Here is a 22,484-nt window from a genome sequence, read left to right as displayed (position 1 = left end):
GCAGAAACAACATGTGATGAACTGACCGTAACCCCCATTCCCCGTCCCCCTGTGCCGCTGAGGTGGGGAAGGTTGACGCCAGGAGTGAAGTTGAGCCCGGGAAGATGGGAGGGGTGGGGGGAGGTGTTTTAAGACTTGATTTTATTTCTCATTCCTCTACTCTGTTTTGCCTAGTAATAAATTAGATGAATTCCCTCTCTAAGTTCAGTCTGTTTTGCTCGTGATGGTAATTAGTGAGTGATCTCTCCCTGTCCTTATCTCGACCCACAAGCTTTTTGTTACACTTTTTCTCCCCTGTCTAGTGAATGAGGGGAGTGAGAGAGCGGCTCTGGTGGGCACCTGGCCCCCAGCCAGGGTCAACCCACCACAATAAGGTAAAAAGGAAGCTCTCGCTGTCTCATACACAGTAACTAGAAGGCACCCACTGTAACTATCAAGTAGCACACCTAGGGCAAAAACAAAGCAGTATTTTTTCCCCATGCAATTAAATCATGGAACTCATTGCCATGAGGATGTTTTGGAAACCAAATTTTTAAAAAATTCTCAGAACTTGACTAGAAGTTAGAGAGCTATCAACGGCACAATGGTCCAGACAGAACCTCTGATTTAGGAAGTCCCTAAACCACTGACTACCCAAAGTAGGAAACAGATGCCTGATGGAAGAAAAAAAAATAAAAACCTCACATGACACCCTACACTGCGCCTTACCCTCTTTGAGCAGCCTCTGACAGGCATAGCTGGAGAGATTGAGCACACCATGTAGCTGTATTAACTCTGATTCACAGTAATTGATACGCCATTTCACAAAGGCTGTTTGGTGATGGGTTACCACTGGCATTTTTCTTGCAGTACACAAGTGGTACACACAAACATGTCAGACTTCCTGAGCAAATCAGAAATGATCACAAGGGCCTACAGCTCCCAGCAAAATGGGAGCAGGAGCAAAAGAGTGAGAGAATTTAACCTAAGAGGCAGTCATTGGCTCCATGTTCAAGACCTCAGGAAATGATCTGAACAGGTCCAGAGAGATCAGAGGAACAGCTAAGCCACTAAACAAAATGTACTGAATTTTCAGATATTAAACAGTAATAGGAGAGTAAATAATTGAGTCTGTCTATAAGATACATGTAATGTTTACAAGCAAAATTTAAACATTAATTTAAAATGTCACTTCTTAATTTTCTATCTTGACATTACCACGCACGTATGAAAAGTGATGCTTGTATAACCATGAAGACTCAGCAGTCTATTGTAGTAGAGAGAGTTTATGATTATTCTACTATTTAACCAGAGAGATGACAGCATTTCCCCTATAACTGTTTATAATGTAGGCTTATAAGAAATATATAAAAACCTCTAATGAAACACATTCCAGTAATCTTTCAACACCAGAAATGTAAAGCTGCTGGCACTGACATAACAAATTCTCAGAGAGGTTGCTCTAAAAAACACTGAATCTGTGCAACAGCTTGGCAGCAAAAGAAGTGAGGACCTGAAGGCAGCAAGTATTATTCATGCAAAAATAGAACAAACAATGGCATTTCAATATTGGATCAGTATCCCCTCCCCCTTTAGTTACATATCCACAGGCAAGACAAAATGTAATGTTTTGGCTATAACCACTTTTCCCCAGATATTAGTTTTTCTTGGTCATGTATAATAAAGACTCTTAAAACAGACAGACATATTAGCAGGCCAAGCTTCAGTGTATTTTTGCTGAGCTTTTATAAGAATTTTATTGGTAGGAGCAGTGAATGATACTGGAAATAACTTTTTAGAAAACATTGAGAAAGTCAAATTTTATTAAACATAATACAGCTCCTGTCATTAAATTCTTACATTAGATCCTGTATTATGTTAAAAATCTCTTCTATATTTTATTATTCTCTGTAAAAATGTACCAACCATACTTCTGCACACAACCTCTGGCTAGTACACCGTAAGAATGTACAAGGGACTGTTCCTGCCTGTCAACAAGCTCACCATGTCTGTGACTCACATCCTTAAACAGACACTCAATCTAAAGATCACAACTGAATTTAACAAGGGTAGTGCACGGGTGTAGTGTTTTGCCTTTACAGATGCCTTGAAAGACCGAGGACAAAACTTTAAAAGAAACAATGCAAAAAAATTTTGAACCAGTGACTGGAAATAAGTGACAAGCTCATATGGAAAGCAGAATGAGTATTAGCTCAATAACAACACTATGACTTCAAAATTAGAGAAGGATTTCTGCAATGGGCAGGACTACTGTAAGCCCAATGTGTCTTTCACCAAGAAAACTGCAGATCGGAGCCCTACTGCAGACACCCGGCTGCTGCAAGTGCCTCTGCAGTTCTCAAATAAGATCACTTAAATTTTACTCATCAAATGCCAAATCTTCAACAGAAATCGCAATACAATGATACTTCTAGTGAGTGCTAGGAATGTCTTCGTCATCTGTTGTCCACTGACTCCAATTCCAAGCTGCTCCCAGGCCATGGCTGGGAAGCCCCAGTCATGCCAAATCCTCCCTGATGATAGCCCTCAGCAACACTTCAGAGCATCCTTTCCACGTTCGACACACATTTTCTTCTGAGGCCATCACAGGTTTTTTGCTATAATGCCTTATCATAATTCACCTGTATCAATGGCTCCAGAGCAGTCGCTCGTATGTTTTTTAAGGAAACGTTTAAAGGTATTTGCTGCTTTCTGATCCTTTGGCAACTGCTAACAGGGCAGGCTAGCTCCGAGGATGACCCTTTTCTCCTGTAACTACAGAATCAGTGTAAATTCCACACAAAAGAAATAAAAGGTAGATCTAAACAAAAGGATATGACCTTTGAATACTTACAATGCTTGAGTCTATATCTAATTATTTGCCTGGAGTCACACTGCCAAAATATTGAAGTCAACACAAATGATTTACCCCTAAATTATATGGGAGTTTCTCTTGAGCTTTACAGATACGGACTCTTTGGTTTTGGTTAAAAGTACCTCACAGAGTCATCACAGCAGCCTGTGAAATTACTTTTTGCAGGCCACCCAGATTCCACAGTTGTCTAGGGAGGTGGGAAAAATCACACATAATTCAACTACATCAAAGAAAATCTTTTTTCCCTAGTGGAAGGTATTTAAGTATGTGCTTGGCTTGAAGGATAAGAGCACACTTAAAAGGATAGGGGTCAAGACCATCTCAAATACTTAAACTTTTCAAATAACTAGTATCTTGCTGAGTCAGTTGCAAATTGGACAGACAGTACAGTATGTCATCAGAAATGAAAGAAGACAGGAAAATAAGTGGTCTTAAAAGCTCTTACTTATATGCTCGTATATGCTCATACATGTAGGTTTTCTTTGTACAATGTACACATCTACCTAATCTTTTAATTAGTTCATTTATGTCATTCCAATTTGTAAAATAAGGCAATGTTTCTAACCTTTGAACAAATTTTACCTTTAAGTCAGAAATAAGCCAGTGTACTTTATAAGTATCACACTTTTGTATAAATTCATTTAGCTTGTAATAACCTAGGACATAATCTAAACATTCAATGCAAAAATCATTGCACTCATTAAAGATATATAGAAAATAAACATTTTGACAACATATATTTTGCACTCATCATTTGTTTTTTATCCAACCTTACGTGTTGGGGCAGCGAGCCTGAAACTGTTACTTAAACTGGAATTTGTGCCAGGAATCTAATTCACAACTTCTGAGTCAGCTCTCCCACCCTTGCTGGATCTTCAAGCCTCGAAGTAACATAGTGTGCACTTACTCTAATTAACTGCTTTTCTAGTGGCTGTGGATTTCAAAAAACAAAAACACAAAGTAGGTTTTTTTTTAGCACAGAGAAGGATATCTAGAGACTACCTTTTATTCTTTCCTGAGGACCGCACGTTACAAATTGCTGAAGAATAGTATCATTGCGTCGGGAAGCGGCTGCGAAGTTACGACTCCCGTCAAAGGCTGATTTTTGAAAGACTCCCTGGTCTGAGCGTTCCTAAGGGAAAAAGAGAACCGCACATTGTAACAAAAGAATTAAATGTTCAACAATGCAGATCAGCCATCACTACAGTGCTCAAATATAGTGTAATGTAATGCTCACCGTACATTGCTTCCTTTCAAATGTGAAACTTGAAAGATATCTTCAAAATGACTATGTGTTTTTGCTGACCATGAAATAAGACAATATCTAAGCAATAACAATCATTAAGAATGATGCACAAAAACAAAGAAAGTTGTTTTTTTTTTTTTATGACCCACAACTGGCTTCATTCAAATTCTCCATCTGGGAGGGCAGCTTGTGACATTGTCAACACAAGAACACGGGCAATGCCAATGGTATTTTTCTGCCAGCCAGCTGGTTCCCTTCTCTCTGAGACTGGGTGCATATGTTCTGATGATCACACACTAGCACAGTTTTGCAAGTAAGGAGTTACACCAAACTCCCAAATGCAGGTCTTCTGGCTAGCAGCTACACAAACTCCTGTCACACCTCTAGTCAGCTTTTCTTTTGAGACATTTCTCTCCCCCCATACATGCCATATCGCCTAATACATTCTCCTGAGCCGTTGCTCAAAAGAAAAAAGAGGGGAAAAATTTATCACAGTTTCTAAAACTGGGACAGACCTAGAAAGACGTTTCTGTACTCATTATTCAGGGAAAACAAAAAACCCACAGAGAGGAATATTATGGCTAGTTTTCAAAATAACCCTTGCAATTTCTGTGATTTTATATCTGTTTTTGAAGGGGCCTCCAACTGGCTTCTATTTTTAAATTGCACATTCATTACACCAGCAAATGTTACACTAAATACAGAATTCCTTAAATTTCAGTCACATCTACAGAAGAAATGCACGTATCTAACCCATGTAATTTCTTTGTAAAATGATGCAAGAGGTTTAATGCATTGGCAAGTGATTGCCTGCAAACCAACGCATAAGAAAGCATAGTGAGTTACATCACCTTGCAACCTGCCTTTCAAGCTCAATAATAATAAAAATAAAATAAAATATAAATAAAATAGTAATAATATAAATCATGATATAATAAAAACAAGAAAAAAATAAAATGTCCAAAAATGCACCTCAGAACACAAATCAATGTTGGGATGCTCATGGTGACAATATGGCTCCAAATGAAGTCTCAGTGGACAGGCAACACATGAAACTCCTCCTCTCCTCCTCCTCAGTGGAGCATGAGCCACTTGAAAAGGCTATTTTGAACCTCTGGACAGAAGCACACACCCCACACAGCCACTGACAATGATGTTTCTTCTCATTACTGGAAATTGTTTAGTTTACATAAGATTCCTTACATTGCAAGGACCACATTTACTACTTTCTTATGGATACTGCTAGCTACATTAAGCCTTGCAACATCCAAACTACTACTACACTGGGGCCTTGTACCCAGTGGGATAGGGAGCCTTAAATTAACAGCAACAACAAACCTGCTTTTCCGCCTCCTTGATAAATGACACAATCAATATCCCAACAACTGATCAGTAACCAGCCTAATTAGAGTATTCAGCTTATAAAACATAGCTGTCATGGAAGACCTCCATTAGTGTCCTGACCAATAAAAACAATAATGCATTTCTAAACGTATTCTCCTTCTACCAAGCTGAGATGCAGTACTGAGGAAGCTGTTTTGGGGAAAGGAAAGAACGGGCAACAACCTATTTCTGCTGTGGTCTCCAGACTCAAATGGAATTACAATTGAACCTAAAGACTACCCTATAAAAATTAATTCCTGTCTAAAATGAATTTGATTCAATCAAGACCTCATTATGCATTCTTCATAGGGCATGAGTCAAGATTATTTACCTCTTTCATACATCTGGATAATATACAACACTATACACTTAACTATAAAAAGCAGTCTCATACTTTTATTAGGTCAAACTGATACTTGATTGGAAGTGGGATTTTTTAAAAATTTTGGCTTTGTTAAATGAAGAAAACTTCCAGACGTTTGCAGAGCTTTATTTGAAGGTGAGCTATCTTTCTTATGTCACAACTGCGCACAATAAATAAAACATATCCTTTTAATTCTTCCTTACAGTATAATGCTATGTTGCATAGAAAAGGAAAGCAAAAATGTGTTTTCCTCTAACATACTCCAGAATTGCTAATGAATATTTTCCATATTTTCCTGGCACAATTGATAGCAGTGAGGCTTTTGCAAAATGTCTTCCCAAAGTTAGAGCATAATGTTCAGAAAATAATATACTTCTAAGTCTATTTCTCGATCAATGATAGTATAAATCAAATAGAAAGTAACAGAGGAAAATATTAAGAGTTAATTATACTAAAGATCCCTGTATTCTCTTCCCCCTCTCATATTTTATGCAAATACAACCACAAACATAATTATTCTTAACATTTTAAAATGTTCCAGCAGTGCTTATTTAATGAAGAAGCTTGAAATCATCGCTTGGAATTCTATAATGGGATATATTACAACCTTTTATATCACAAATCTACTTGTATGTATTTTTATTTTAAGGAACTGTACAGATGTTGAAAAACTATTAAAATATTTACTCAAGGGTCAAAATTAAAACTGGGGTGAGTAGTAAGGGCAGCCAGTATACATACATACATATTATCTATGTGAAGATGAAGAAAGAGTGTGCATATGCACATGCATACATAAATGAGAGGGAGCAAGAGAGATCATAAAATCAATCCTTTTCAAAATAAGAGGCAATTGGCAAACATCATTTTATGCAAAGTCTAGAGAACACAACCATTAAAATTTCTTTCTTCTCTTATTTCGTTACCTTACTTACGCAAGTTTTATGTTAATCAACTCAGAAACCCATCCTGAAGGGGTGGCCTTCATCTGACCAGGGAAATTTAAAAAAAAAAAAAAAAAAGAAGAAAAAAGTAAAAAGGTGGAGGGACAGGACAGGACCAGAATACCACATACACAAAAAAGTGGAATGAATTAAAATGCTAATGAAAATGAAAAAGCAAGAGTGAAGTAAAATCCAAGTCACACTAAGACATTAAGGTCTCTGATCATGACGACAAAGAAATCAGAAGAATTCAAATCGTCTGTATCCCAGCTATTGCCTTGAGCAGATAGTCAAAACTAGATTAACACATTAATCCTACATTAAACCCTTTTTGGGACCACATTTGCTTTTATTCTAATACTTGTCAAATTAAAGTAAGAGGCAACTTTTAGCCTGGTCTCAACAGAAACATCAATACAAGGAGATATCAACCAGAAACATTGTGTGAATCCTGACTCCAGGAAGTCAAGAATTCACTCCGCCAGGAGGAGCTCTCTGTGACCAAGCCTTTAGCCATCATCTCTTGTATGCAAAAACACTGGGACTGGAAAGACATTTATCTAATAAGTGCATTTACTACTTTACCTCTGTCTGCACCTCTAGTCTTCGGAGAACTACCAGCTGGATCCTCCCACGAAGGTTCCCCTCCATGGACATGGAGCGCCTCAGTGTTTCCATAGCCTCATGATTTGACTTGCCCAGAAGTGACTCCCCGTTTACTGCAACAAGCTGATCATTTACTCGCAAACGACCATCCTACAAGCAAAAAATTTAAAAAAAATTTTTTTTAAAAAATAAAGAATTATTAGGCAGAGGTGCCACACACAGGAAAGCAAGATGCAGACAATCAGGCATTGCTTTCTAAAATTTAAGAAACAAGAGACTGCATAGTACCAGATCTTTAAAAAGAAAAATCTTTGTGTCTATTAATTGACCATTTTTTCCTCCATTTACTACATTTTGGGAAGAGTAGGAGAATTACAAACATAGAAGTGCATGTATATGCTGCTGTTTTTCTAGCACATACAATTTAACTTTTCTAAGTTCTAAAAAGGAAACAGGAAAAGGAGCTTCTGGTTAGTTAAAAGGACTGACACCACAGCTGTTAGTATCCGCAGTACAACTGCAAAGAAGTACTGCAACACATTTTCCATGCGTTATTATCTGCTATTAGGGTCTGCTAAGAAACAGCTCCAAAAATTTTGTCTTATAGTCTCACTAGCGTCTATCTTGTCACATTTACCATGCCACCGTATGGGGTAGTGTTCTTAGTTCAGAACGGTCATTAAGACTTAAGCATCCTTATTTTAATTAATGCTATCCATGTATTTTAACATCCAAACCTGTTGCCAAAAACAAAATTAGGGTTAAGCCATATCAAGTAGCCTATGCTTTGAAAAAAGTCATTCAGCTTCATTGCCAAGGTTAACTGACATTTGCGGGTGTAATAAAATTGTGGACACTGCTATTTTGTGATCTAGGAGTCCTATGGCTGTTGTCATTATTATCTGTGATTTATTTCTTTTCAAAAAAGCATGTGCCATGGACTTTTCTCTCTTTAACATGAAAATAAGGTCTATTTAATTAAGAGATGAGTTTCTTTTAAAGCTTGTCAAATTCACAATTATCTGATGGTTGGCATCAGACCTCAAAGAAGGAAGAGAAAGAGTGAGAAACTGAAGACATCCAATATAGAACGACAGTGAAGAAAGACTAGCAGGGAAATAACTTGCATAGAAATACATTGCTTGGTTAAAAATGAATCCGATTCATTCACATGCTCATTACATACTCTTCATAAGGCACTCGTTCGAACTGTTTACATATTTCATTCATCTGAGTAATCCAAAATATATATACTTTTAGATTTTTATTTTTCCTATCACTAAGTTGTTCAATTAACTATTCTGCTATTGCTGCCAAGTCCAAGTCATTTGTGCTCAACTGAGTTACAGTAGCTGTGACAAACCCAGCTTTCTTAAGTGTTATTTTTGTTGGAACTGGGTATCGTCATTACCACAGCAGAGTATGAATAGCCACGGAGCTGAAGAACAACGGCATATACCAGAATCCAAAATAAACTCGGAGGGACAAGAAGATGGAAAGACAGAATTGGGATGAGTCACTCAGTGAAGGAAAATTAAGAGATTTTTCTGGGGAGGATGTGGGAACAGCAATGCCATTTGGAAAATATACCAAAACCTCTCCCACTTCTCTGCTGAATATTTCATGCCAACATAAATTTACATACAGCCAAAGTCAATAGGTTAACCCCACCCTTTCTCTACATACAAAATGATGCCATCACATACACTGAAGTTTAGGGAGAGAAAAGGTAACATTGTCGAACAGAGAGTTTTATTATTTGCACATGTTGTAAATCCTTTGCGTTCTATCAAAATTTACTGAAATGAATGGAGCCATTCACAGCAACAGGAGTTTGAGGAAAAAATATTTTATTTTTTGTGAGTTTCTGTAAGACTTTGAAACTTTTACAGGTCCTCATGTCCGCCTGCCATGGTCCCACAGATTCTTGGATTACTTTTTTTCCTTTCTGTGGATAAACACCCATGTATAAATATCTGTTAAAGCTTCTTACTAAAGTATATACAAATACACTGTCAAGTGCATCTTGTCATGACTATATGTGTTGACTATGCAACAGTCCTGAAGACAATATGTATTTTTAAATGAATTACTGCAGCCTCAGAAAGCTCTGAACTGCCCTGATTTTTAATTTGCCTTGTAATACTTTTGTATGGGACATTGTATTTATTTCTTTATATTTTTACAATGTCAGTTCCTTAAGAACTTCTTTTGATGCATCTCCCTTCTTCCCACTCTGTTACATGCTCCATTTAAATGCAAAATTTAACTTGAATTCAACACTTCAACTATGATCAGAGAAAAAAGATGCACGTGCTTTATAAATGTTGATCAACTATGCTTGCTAAGTCACCTGTACGAGGTAGGCTGGAAGACAGCTGAACACTGGCTTCACACATGCTCAGGTAGAAGTTATTTCACAGAAAAACCTTTTGCTATTTTAAATACTGAGAAAAAAATCCCACTATCTAAACAGTTTCCAAACACAGATTTCTCACATCACTGGTGTTATGGCCTGGTTTAGAAGCCTGAACTGCAAGACAATCTGCTTGGCTCAAAACAAGCTAAATGCTGTTTTAACACATTTTTTCTTTCATCTCTGAAAGGTAGGTTTCTTTGTGGCTTCCGAGTAGAAAAAAAACATTTGGCATTTCAGCAAAACAGTTTTCAAATGCCATCTCTGAAACTGCAAGTGAGCTATTCTAATAAAGGGTGAAGTTATTGTTCCCTTGCTTATTGAAAAAAATTTGTTTTTCTTTTATGGAGACTCACAGCAAGGGGTAGAACCTACCACCACATGGCTACCATATTCAGTCAGTCACAAGACTCTCACACTTTTTACAGTAAAGCAGGAAGATATAATGCCATGTTCTTCATGGACTTATGTTTTTCATCAAAGCACACGTAGTTATTTCCCTTATCACATCAATGACATTTCTCTGAGAAGAAGTTCCTTGATGCCATTTAGTGGAATCATCCAATTTCCCCATTCACTGCACAAAACAAACAATGTTTACTGCAACAGCACTCAGAAGCTCCACAGAGGTTCAAGCCACACTGTGTTTGATTTGAACAAATGCACACGTAGAAAATATTCCATTATTTCTAATTATGGCTCTGCTACATTTCTACTTGCAGTGGACAGCAAGTACCTGATTATCAGGAATGCATCACAAGTGAAAAGCCAAGATGTCTCGAGATGAACAAGGTTGAAATCCCTAAAGTTATGGGGAAAGATGATGCATTTAAACTCAGTCAAATGTTAGTTTTCCTCACATGAAAGGCTCTGCATAATTACAAATATCAAGTATTCTAGTAACCTCTTTATCTTAGGGATGATAAAAAATAGACACTTCAGAAATTACAAAAGGAGATTAAGAAGGGACATAATGGTTTAAAATCATCAAAAGTAACTTTTTCTTCCTGAAGGATACAGTGTTAGAATAACAACTAAGAACATTAAAGCATTTTACTTTGGTTTTGTAGCCAGAGCGGTAAATAGACACTGGGTCTTACTGTAGCATGTATGATGCAAGATGCATTGATATTTTCTAAAATCTTTAGCTAGGACAAAAAAATCATAACACATGGAATTAAAGACTTCAATTTTCCCTTATGTTTTTTTCACAACTCCCTTACTGTGCTTTGCAATGCCACCAGTATGAGAGTTAGATTAATGTGTTAACATTTCAAAAAATACTAAAAAATGTTGGCTTCTCTTCAGACCTTTGGTTCAGACCAATAAAGGACAACAATAACCAACCAAAATCATCTGCATCTCATAACTCTTCACTCTGAAAAACACATTGGTGAAAGAAATTTAATGCATCAAAACCTTTATACAGCACTGGAAAGACAGCATTTACTTCAACAGTGAAACAAATGTGTTGAGGTTCAATGTATTACATGTCTTCTTTTGAAGACAAGTGGTGATTGCGTAGACAAGGGGATAAAGCTCCTCCTTAAAGTAGGATATCACAAAATCAGAACAAATTTTAAACTCTAAATGCAGAAGTGAGAAGTAGTGAGAGAATTCTCCTATCAGTAAGCATTATGATTTCTTCCTCTGATAGTTTCCCAAGAAAACTTTGTACACTGAAAAGCAAATGCACATGTCTAAATCCATAATATTCCATTTCAAAGAGTTACAACGAATAGTATGGGAAAATGCTCTGGACAACTACCAGCTGGAAAGAAAGGCTTTTTATTTAAAAACTTGCTACAAGACGACATTTAAAATAAGGACAATAAGGACATATTTAAATATTTATGCACACTTTTTAACTTAATACAAGAAATTTTATTAATTGTTAATACCCACTGATTATGTTTTGTTCTATATAAAGGTGATTAGACAGGAGAAAGATAGCTGTTCTCCATGCATATGCAACAGTAAACTGTGGTTCTTAAGACATTGCCGAAATGACTGCATTCTGTGAGTACTTGTATAAAACACATAGAAAAGATTCTCTGAACAGTTCTGGTTGAAGCTAGAGCCTCAGCTACTATCTCATTTGCTCTGGAGCCTACACTCTGCTCTATTACTACACAGTTCTAATTGGTGAAAGGGTTATAACAAGGTAGAACAGAGGATAGGTCACAGGACCACAGGTTATCACAAGACAAAGTAATCGTCCAGTCATGGTGACTAACTGTGCCCGTTGCCCATTTACTTAGGTGTGAGCACAGAAGTCCCACTTTATTTGTCTGCAGACCTCTCAAGCCAAAATGAACTGCTCTGGAGTGAGTAACTATGGGAGAACAGAGAGAGTGGTAAACATACAGAGCTAGACAGGGTTGTCTTATGTGTCTATGATGTGACAAGTCCAGTAGCCAGCCCACTAATGCTGCCGGAATATGGCTCCACAAGCTTTGCTACTCAAAACAATGAGTTTATTTGTGGCAATATACACTGTCACTGCAACTGGTGTGGACAATTACTCAGGGAACATACAGCTGGAAAAGCAAGGAGGGCAGCCTCATTTTCACAGTAAAATGAGTTGTACTCTGTAGCAGACATGCACAGGAATTGAGTTTATCCGGCCCTAATTTGGTCAATCGTGCCTTAATTAATTTCTGATACACACCAAGTAAATGAGCTTACTCATTTGTCATTTAGCCCCAAGTCAACTACAGACAGTGTCCTGAACTGCATGTACCAGGCTCAGTTACTTGAGAAGATCTGAGCTTTGAAATAACTGTGGGACTAGGACAGGTAAATAATAGAAGCAGGGAAGTATAAAACACTAACATCAAAGCTAAATCCTTGATTATTGCTATTTACCAGCTGCTGCAAATAGAGGATCATGAAAGTTTTAATGCTATGAATTGTCTTACTCAGCAGGCTGATGTCAGCAGAGTAATTTACATACACTGAATTAAAAGGTATTTTTACAGTGAAGAGAACAGCGAGAAATTGCTGAGATAATGCAAGAGAAAAAAATTACATTCTGGATCCACAAGAGTTAAACATACTAGCCCTGAAAAATTAAGACTTTTGTTTCTAATCTCAAGAAAATTACCTTTTGAAGTTTTATTTGGGAAAAGAAATACAGTCAACAGATTTCCTAAAGATTAGAAAATAATTCAAAAAATTTTTAATCATAAAAATGTACAACGGTCCTTAGAGGGAGCAGAACAATTCATAATACTGTCATTTACCAATTTAATATTGCCAATTCAATCCACCTCAGGAACAACTGGTAACTTCTGCACAATTGATGCCAGGCTCAGCCAAGCCACATTTTTACAACGGTAACAAATATTTTGAATAAAAGAAAGAAAACTACAAGCTAGCTTTTTATTTACAGCATAAATTAAATAGATAATCCTTAACCTCACAGAACTGTCAGTATCTAATTTTTGTAAAGTAGTTTGTCTTTTGATTGTTTTTATGGGTCTGCCTGTATCATTTTGGAAGGACCAAAAGCAGTGCAGAAAGACAATAAATGTAGATATCTAACTTCTCTGTCACTAAGCATTAGCGGCTCACAAACTTTCCCATGCACTCCTGTGGGCTGTGGGGAAGCAGCCTCTCCTCATACCTACATACCCTTAAGCCTTCTTCCCTTCCCCATTTCCTGAACACCCCCCAAAGTTTCCACCAATTCACTTTCCTTATGGCAAACTTCACCACATGTGACACCAGAATCTTGGAACAAAACATTAATAGATTTGCAGTTCACCTCAGTGTTCAAGGCCAGGTTGGATGGGGCTTTGAGCCAACTGGTCTAGTGGAGGGTGTCCCTGCCCATGGCAGGGGAGTTGGAACTAGATGATCTTTAAGGTCCCCTCCAACCCAAACCATTCTGTGATTTTATTCTACGATTCTAAAGGAATAAGTGACAAAAAGGGTATTCATTCCTAGAATGCTTATCAAGTGAAATTCAGTACTGAACACAGAAATGTCAAAATTCTAATGCAGTCATCATCTGTTGTGTTTCCTCCATACCTTAAAAGCAGCACCTCCATGAATAACAGATTTGATGAAAATCCCAAGATCAGCTCCACTCTCCCGAGATTTGTTGCCTTTTAAGCTCACACCAAGTCCAGCAGAGCCAGAATCATTCAGAGGAATCTCAAAGGTCAGCTGCTCTGTGGTTTCTGGAGAAAGAATACTGCAGTTTGGCTCTCCTTTCTGTTAGGGAAAACAAGGATGAAAATATGGGTGAAAAGGGGGCAGAGACAATGCATAAATTAGTTGTATCCATAGGTCCGTGTGACAAGAAATAGTCCTGTTTTCCAGAAAGCAGCTTGAAGAAGCAGCCTTATAACCAACGATGCATTTAGCTGACATTTTGTCACGTCATCTGGCTTAAAATGTTATTTTTAATATCTAGAAATATGCCTAAATAGAAGGTAAAATAGCTTAGTTCCACATGATATAAAACTGATGTTGCAGCAGAATGTAAGAGACATTTATTTTAAACACAGCTGCATTAAAAATGTAAGCCATAAAACTATCAACATCTTTACATGCAGCTCACAAACTGTAATGATAGTTGTACTGTTAAATCCTATTCCCCTCTGAAAATTGAGTTTCATCCTTAAGAAATTATCTTTCCCTTAAACCTGTCCACAGAGGGAAGTTGGTGTAACAAAAGCAAGGGTGAGAATTGAAAACACAGTAGCTTATTCTGCACTAACTCCCTTTGTACATACTTTTATTCCAGAGAGGTTTGGGGCTTTTTTCCTTCTGGTAGAGGTTGATCCCAAAATACTTCCTAGATTAGAATGCTGTTTACAAGACTGACATGTCAAGTATCCATAGCTAGGGAAGATCAGAACAAACTTTTTACTGTATACTGTATCTCTGGTTTTATAGGACTGTAATGTTGGGGGTGTGGGGTGTTTATTTAGTTTGGTTTGTCATTGTTTTATTTAAAGCAGGTTAGAATAATGAAATTAAACAAAATCAAATTCTAGCGTGAAATATTTATACTGGCATACTACAGAAACAAAACTAGAACAAGGAGACCTACTATAAAGTGTTCATGGAAGGCATTGGGGGAAAAAACTTCATGTATCACATCTGATTTTATTCCACTCTTCCTTCTCCATATAACTCTAAGACAATTAATTAATGTTTCTTGTCATTCGGACATTATCTATTCTTTGCAATAGTAGTGTTAAAAATTAATAGGAAAAAAATGAAAAGGAAATACACAGACAGGTACCAGTTGAAAAAGATGACTGGGGGCTGCTTTCAAGGGTGTCAAAGTCTTACATTAAATTATCAAGTAGAGTTCACACACCAGGAGTGCAGTAGCTGGGCCAATCTGCCTTTTACCCAACGAAGGATTGCTTCCAGGCCTAAGTTGCAGTATATACATTATCAATGCCATAGTCAGCAAACGTGCCAGCAGTACAGATGTTTTCTCAGCAGCCAGAATAGTCTCATATATTCATCTATTATGCTGTCTGATCAACAAGAAATACTATCACAGAACTAAGAGCAGATATTAATATCCTGAAGCAACAAAAAATTAGAAACAGTAACCACTAAATATACTTCCATTTATTTCAAATGCCCTTTCACTGACAAGACACAGCTACCAGCTAGAGAAGAACTGCATGAGCCAGAGAGCTAGGACTATAAACCCGAATCCCAATATGCACCATGCTCAAATTCTTCCTGGAATGTAACTACATGTAGATATTAAGGCAACAAAATTTGCCTAACTGCCAAAATATAAAAATGACATAGCACCAACACTGACAATTGTCTGGATGCCAGCACTCATCTCCAATACCTGCATTACTCGTTTGTGCTTTTGTCTTTGTTCATCAGAAGTAAACAATTCTCAGTTACAAATCTGCCACTTATTTCTTAGCTGTGGATATAGAGACATCTGAATGTAATCCCCCAAAACGTACAAATTCATACTTCCTGCTGTGAACAATACAGAATGATAATTTGTAAACACTCCTGCTCTGACTTCCTTCAAAAGAATCAGGGAAAACCCCACTATTACTGGTCTTGTAACATCAGCATTTTGGATTTAACTTTCTCAAGGTTTTAGAGGAAAAATTTTCTGCCCAATCTCCCCCCTGCCCCCAAAACGCACACATTCTCATTAGCAGACTCAGAACTCAAATCAGGATTCTACTCAAGTGGCACATCCTGTCCAGATTTGAACGGAGGACATTTTTCTCAAGGTCCCAGACATGTGATGTCTCCTGCAGCCCCTCAGGACAGTCTATTTCGTATTATATTCATGGTCCCCTAGGCAAGCAGTCAGTTCCTGTGTGCTACTAGTACTCTTCCACTTTAATCCATCGCATCTGCACCAGACTCTTGCCCCTTCCGTATGTCACTACTGTGGTTTTGTCTTTCCCAATACCACAAGGAAAGCAGTGAGGGGGGTTGCTATCACAGGACATAAAAGCTCTTGGGTGCCCATGCTTACCTTCACCAGAGCAGCAGCAAATTGCTTTATAATGTTACCTCAATATGAACTTGGACTTCATATTAAAACTGAATTTGATCACATTCAGAACAATTTTTAATGGGGATGGCTGAAGGTCAGCCGTGGCACAAAGGCTATTATTTACCAAAAAAACTTTCAAGGAAAAAGTGACACATTACCTTTGTCAAGAAAAAAAAAATGGGGTTTTTTTTGTTAGCTTCTTTCTCAAGAGCATCTTACCTGTCTCACTTTAAGCTCCAGGATGGACATTGATTTCAGGTGAAGGACTTCATGCATTTGTTAACATGAACTTGTAAAAAACCAAAGACAACAGGATCTATACATGTCCCTCAAGCCAATATACGAAAACAAACTAGGCAGATGAGCCTGCCTGAATTCAAGTGCTCTAATCAATACTATTCTCATTTGTACTATCGCTCTTGTTGCTGACCCACCCATGATACTGGTGACCTGGCTGCAGCCGCCCCGCTGTGCCCAAGACCCTGGCAGTGTTGGGAGCAGTGGTGGTAGCTGTAGGAGGCAGGACACTGTCCCCTTCTCTGCAGGCACAGGCTCCATAGCAGCACTGTGCTCTGTGCTTAGCTTGAGGCTTCAAGAAACAAGCTGGATGGATTCTAGAGGACAGCAATTTAACTACCTTGTTTAACCTTGGGAGAAAAAAAACCAAAAAAAAGCCTAAAAGGGGACGACATAATAGTCTTCAAAACACTTTACAGTAGCATTTTCCTCCTTTTTCTTTGCAGGATATTTTTGACATCAGAAATATCTCACTTAAATAGCAGGCAAGGAAATGTCGGTGAGTCTCAAAGAAAACCTTTGCCTTCGATATCTGGAGAAAAAAGACTGAGTAGGTGGTCACGAGAATTTCCCCACCATAAACTTACTAAGATAACGATATTACACATAGGTTTTCAGTATAACTTAGTCCGATAAAAAATAAGTAACAGAGTTGTTCAATGTTCTATAATATTGCCCAGCTTCCTTTAACGTAACTATGCCGTGCATTAGCTCTTGCTAAGTAATCGACCAGATCACTGTCTGCACGCCAGGATGTGTTATCTATCAAACATTAAGATGTATTCAGCAGGACACCAAACAAGTACAGTAAATTTTTGTCAGTATTTTGTTTCCTCTGTTTTTCTTAGTATCTAATTTGGAATCTGTAACATTTGACTACCATTTTCCTTGCTACAATTCTCTGGGAAACAGATCATTTCATCATACAAAAACCTTACAAATTTAATTTAAAAACAGCTGTTTTCCCCTATTACTGAAGAACTAATATACCTTAAAGTTCTTCACAAGAGTTTCTTGTTCAACATAGTCCTATTATCCTAAAAATGTCTCCTTTTCATTATCTATATTCAGCCTTACCGTAAAATCCAGCAAAAGTTTATTTAAAAATAATGCTGAACTTTTTTTAATAGTACTATCAAAAATATGTTACCCATGAGGGAGGGTGAACGACATTTCAGTGATTTCACAGGGATGGGTAACAGCAAAGGAGACACAACTCTACAAATCAATCATAAATTCATTATAAGACCAAGTAAACTCTGTCTTTATTCCCTTAAAATTTTCATTTGCCACTCGTTGTATGGCATCTGATAGTAAATGCCTGGTAGTCAGTCTGTAACATCAAGACTCTGGTGCAAATACAGGATTGAAAAATTTCTTTGTGGGAGACTGTGAGAAGCAGCAGAAAGAAGGAAAAAACAGAGGAGAAATAAAAAGGGATGAATAGAACCTGGAAGCTTGATTTCATCCTATACTCACTAAATGGTTTCAAATTATCCTCCTGATGATAGTGCTCTTCCCAGGGAATACCTTTTCACTGATGACCAAAAAGAGCTCCAGCCATCCTTAAGTTAAACAGCTCATCAATCAACTGCTTCATTTGGGTAACTCATTTCATGAGTGACGGTCCCTGTTCCTAGAATATGCAGGTATGAATATTAAATGCCGCTAGTGACTCACAGAGCTGGATTCCCATTGCCTCTATTTCCCTGACGTTGCTAAAACATTATCCCAAGACATCAATACTTCACAACAGAGCAACCACCATCAGCTGAATTATGGTCTGGATAAAGGAAGTCCTCTCCAATGCACCAAACCTTGAATTCTATTACAAACACTTCTTACACCTCAAGATTGTCCTAGAATCTGAAGTCACTCAAACACAGACTGAATGAAATGAGATGCAACACAAATACGTTTCTAGACCAGGAAAAAACTACAGTTTAATGTTATAAATTACCCAGTCAATCATGTCATGTATTTTCCATGACGAATGTATCGCACTTCAGCACTTCAGGAATTAAATGACAGTATATCACTGAAGTTATTCCCTGTTGCAGACATAGGTAACTCAATGGTACTATGATAAATGAGAAATCTTCACATGAATCAAAGTCCAGATAGCCAAGCGATCAGACCTCAAGATGGCTAGTGCTTTGAGATTACTCTTCCTGTAAGATGCGTACACTGAAGACAGTAAAAGGGTTTTAAACTCTTAAGTATTAATAAAACATACTGAACAGCGAATGAGATTAAAGTTAAAATAAAAAAAAATTAAAACTACTTGAAAAAAATCCATCTCCGCTGCTCACAGCATCCTTGTTGGGCAGGTCCTTCAGCTTTGCTAAATCTTAGCCTGTCAGCTTGCAATGGCTTCCCCAGCTGCAAAAAGCTCTGAACAGTCCCTTCCAGATATGCACATCTTTCTCCCCAGTCCCCTCTGCAGCCTTGTAATGTTTGTTCCCTACTACTTATAAGGGGTCTGCCAGCCTCAGCTCCTGCTGCAGAGCTCCCTCCTGGTTGCACCATCCAGCATTCTAGATAGTTCCTGACCTTTCTCAACTGCTTGTTGAAGACAACAATCTCCTCTCTTTCTCCAGGTGATTTCTGCTGGACCAGAATGCAGCAGCCAGAAGAAGTCTAAAAGGGAATCTTTCCACCCGCTGTCCAGACTCAGTCGCTAAACAGAATGGAGCAAGCAACCAAACAGGTACCATCCCTAACAAGGGAAATCAGGACAGGAATGTTTTAATCTACTGAGATACCTGCACAGAACTTCAGTAAGATCAATTCTGACATTTACTGAACCACCACAAACCAGACAGAAAAGTTCAGAAGCGTTTATATGAAGATGAGAGAATACTGAATTTGCTAGATTTGAGAGCAAAAAGACCTAATAATACGTACTAAATAACATTCAGCAATACAGATGGAAAACCTCTATCTAAGAGTCTCAGGATACATTTGATTGATGTTCCGCCAATGATTTTATTTAATTTTTAGAAGCACAAGTCTCTGATTTCTTAATTAAAAGGCAATAATAAAGGATTCCTAAAACAACCTAAAATTTTACAGGTATATACCCAAGTTATGGGTATATAATTAATTCTCATCAACAAATTCTCAGTAAAGAACAGACAGACTATACTTTTAGCCTTCTATTATTCCCACAACACACAAAAACTGCTCAAAACAGAATTATAACCTTTGAAAAAAAGTACTGTGCCTTGTATTTTTCCCTCTTCTACTTAGTCCGTGGTTATATCTACTCAATATTGTGTCAAACCTCTGTTTACCATGGGACGCCACTTTCAATTAGTCCTTTTATTTGATCTTACAACGCCTGTTCTCACTGACCACGGCACTTTTGATCTGTGGATTTATGATAATCTAATGCCTATCTCTCACTAGAAAGGTTGCCTTATTTATCCCTATTGTTCTTCTGCCAAAAGAGAAGCTTACAAAAAAAATTAGCTCCCACTTAAGCCAGGAAGGAAACAGCATTTGTTTAACACAACAAGAGACCTTTCAGTACCTGTCTGATGCCCTTGACCAACACACTATTATGGTCTCTCAATATGCTGGCTGCCCCTTGCCTGGCTGCTCATTTCTGATAAGAGATGCCAACTCCCTGGAGCGCTATTCAGAGCTGAGAGCAAAAGGCAAGAGACCCAGGAGGGTTATTTTCAAAGGCTTATGAAGGAAATAAGACATTTACATGCTTTTGCAATTATTTTCTGAAAAAAACTGTAGAAGTTAAAGAGCAGAATTTAAACTGTGGCACCACACAACTATTATTGGCAGAAAAGCTTGAAAAGATACCTCCTTATTTGCACTATTCTCTATGCTTCTTCCAAGAGCTTAGCCACAATTAAGAAATACTTTGCTGACAGCTCAGTAATTCACTCACTATAAATCTATGCTGTATTTTGCAATAGATATTACAGTAATGCTCTTGAAAATAATACTCAAAGGTAATGCACTGCTGTAATATTGTCACAATCTAGTAAATAGCTGAAGTCATTGCTGCATGTATTCATCTTCAGCACTTCTGACAGTTGTTTTCATATTGGCTTCTTTAAAATCATCTGTAATCTGTTCTGCAATAAAAACTAAATGGTCACTAATGGCATATCCTGCTAAGACAAAAAAGCCAATAGCAAATCCATGGAGATACATAATACTGTACTTGGATACTTTTTACATTAACATAGTACACCACAAATTTGATAGAATGGTTCTGGTTTGAATTATGTAGACTCTTTGGAATTATAGCTTCGAAAACTGACAAAACTAGATTCAGCTCTTCATCCAAGGCAGATACGTTGCATTTCACAGTTTACCATTTGATGTCACAGGATGCTACAAAAATGAACATTCCCCAGTCTGCTTGATGTGCTTAATCGAGATCCCATAGCAAGTTTTACCCAAGGAAATGGTTTGTCCTTGCAAAAGAGTTCTGTAATTCAGTGTGACGCTGCTCTTCAACTTTTAAAAACACAGTCTCACTTAACCTTTTAAGTTACATAAGTGTAGGAAACAGAGGGAGAAAAATTAACTAGTTCAGCCTTCAGTCAAGATATGCCCCACTGAAAACAGCCATTTTCATCCCATGCACAGGGTTAGCCATGTGCTTAAGCACCCTACTGAGCTGGAGCCTTGTGCAGTTAATATTGCTTGCCACTTGGATCCTAAAATCTTAACACTCATGAAGATGGAAGACTGCATGGTATTTTCAGGGTGAATTTAGGATTGCTGTTATTGTATACTTTCAGAATATACCTCAGGCAAACAGGTCAAAACACTGATGTACAAATCCAACTCTACTCGATTTATTGGTTACTGTTTTAAAGGGATGGTAAACAAAGCAATAAGCAGTGTATAATTCTTTTATGTCTACTTCAAACACCACATGCACATGTTTTACATTAAGTCAGTCTAGGAAAACTTTTTTCATGGATTCTAAGGCAGAGAGACTTTTGAAATTTTTCATATGATATATGGAATAAATCTGGTGACCCTTGTAAATGACAAGGTACTACAGTTGCCAGTAAGATTTAAGAATTGTCCAAATACTTTGGTTTTATTAAATGCAAATACTGTAAATCTGGATAAATGCATTTAAAGATGTATGAAGACTCAATTTCTGTTAAAAGCCAGATTTTATCTGTCTCTATTCTGAAGTATACATACTTCTGATTTCTCCACTTTAACTTTGTCTTTACCAGCAGGCAGAGCACCATCAGAAGTTCTTGCAGCCACTGAGTGCTACAACCAGAGCTTTCAGACCACCCTTTTAAGGTTCCTTGTATTTGCTGGAAAATAGGAAGAGTGGGATCTGAAAGAGAAATCATTGCTGGATCATAACACTTTGATGAGTTTGACAGAGAAAGCCATAGTAGACCAGACGCAATAAGGTCTCTGCAGCCTTGAGAAGGCTGACTACCCTATCACACAGAAAAGCACAGTCAACACATTTGCTGTATTGGTAGTTATATTGGCACTTCACAGCATGTGAGAGCTCATCCTGCCATTGCAAAATTGTTTGATCTAGTTCAAATTAAAACACCAACCACTTTTTAAGATACATGAATTACTCAAGCAATTTATTCCCCTTCGGTAAGTTAGGGAGTCCCACCAAAAGCCAGGACAAATAAAGGGATACTTTTTGCCACACTTGCTGTTCACTGTGACAGGAAAAACTGTCATCTCTAAAGCTCAGTGCATAGTTTCCAGCACTCTAAGCTATAATGAACTAGTAACCATGAAATACATAATGAAAGCTGAAAACCTTTGAGGGGCTACACTACACAATGTTTTCACTCTGAAAGGATACATTTGCGTAGACACAACCTACACT

The 22,484-nt window shown here is 37.6% G+C and overlaps 1 protein-coding gene across 3 annotated transcripts in view; it reads right to left on the bottom strand.

Moving 5' to 3' along the window:
• The window catches only part of PARD3B (par-3 family cell polarity regulator beta), a 423,913-nt gene that overhangs the window by 192,778 nt on the left and 208,651 nt on the right, over positions 1–22,484 (bottom strand). For all 3 annotated transcript variants that reach the window (XM_054830200.1, XM_054830201.1, XM_054830202.1), the window contains 3 exons: positions 13,849–14,034; positions 7,377–7,547; positions 3,857–3,986 (listed from right to left, as the gene is read on the bottom strand). In XM_054830200.1, the coding sequence (XP_054686175.1) occupies positions 3,857–3,986; positions 7,377–7,547; positions 13,849–14,034 (487 nt within the window). The remainder of the gene's footprint in view (positions 1–3,856; positions 3,987–7,376; positions 7,548–13,848; positions 14,035–22,484) is intronic.

Source organism: Grus americana, chromosome 6, assembly GCF_028858705.1.
Source record: "Grus americana isolate bGruAme1 chromosome 6, bGruAme1.mat, whole genome shotgun sequence".
Taxonomy (NCBI): Eukaryota; Metazoa; Chordata; class Aves; order Gruiformes; family Gruidae; genus Grus; species Grus americana.
This window is presented reverse-complemented; position numbering and strand designations above follow the sequence as displayed.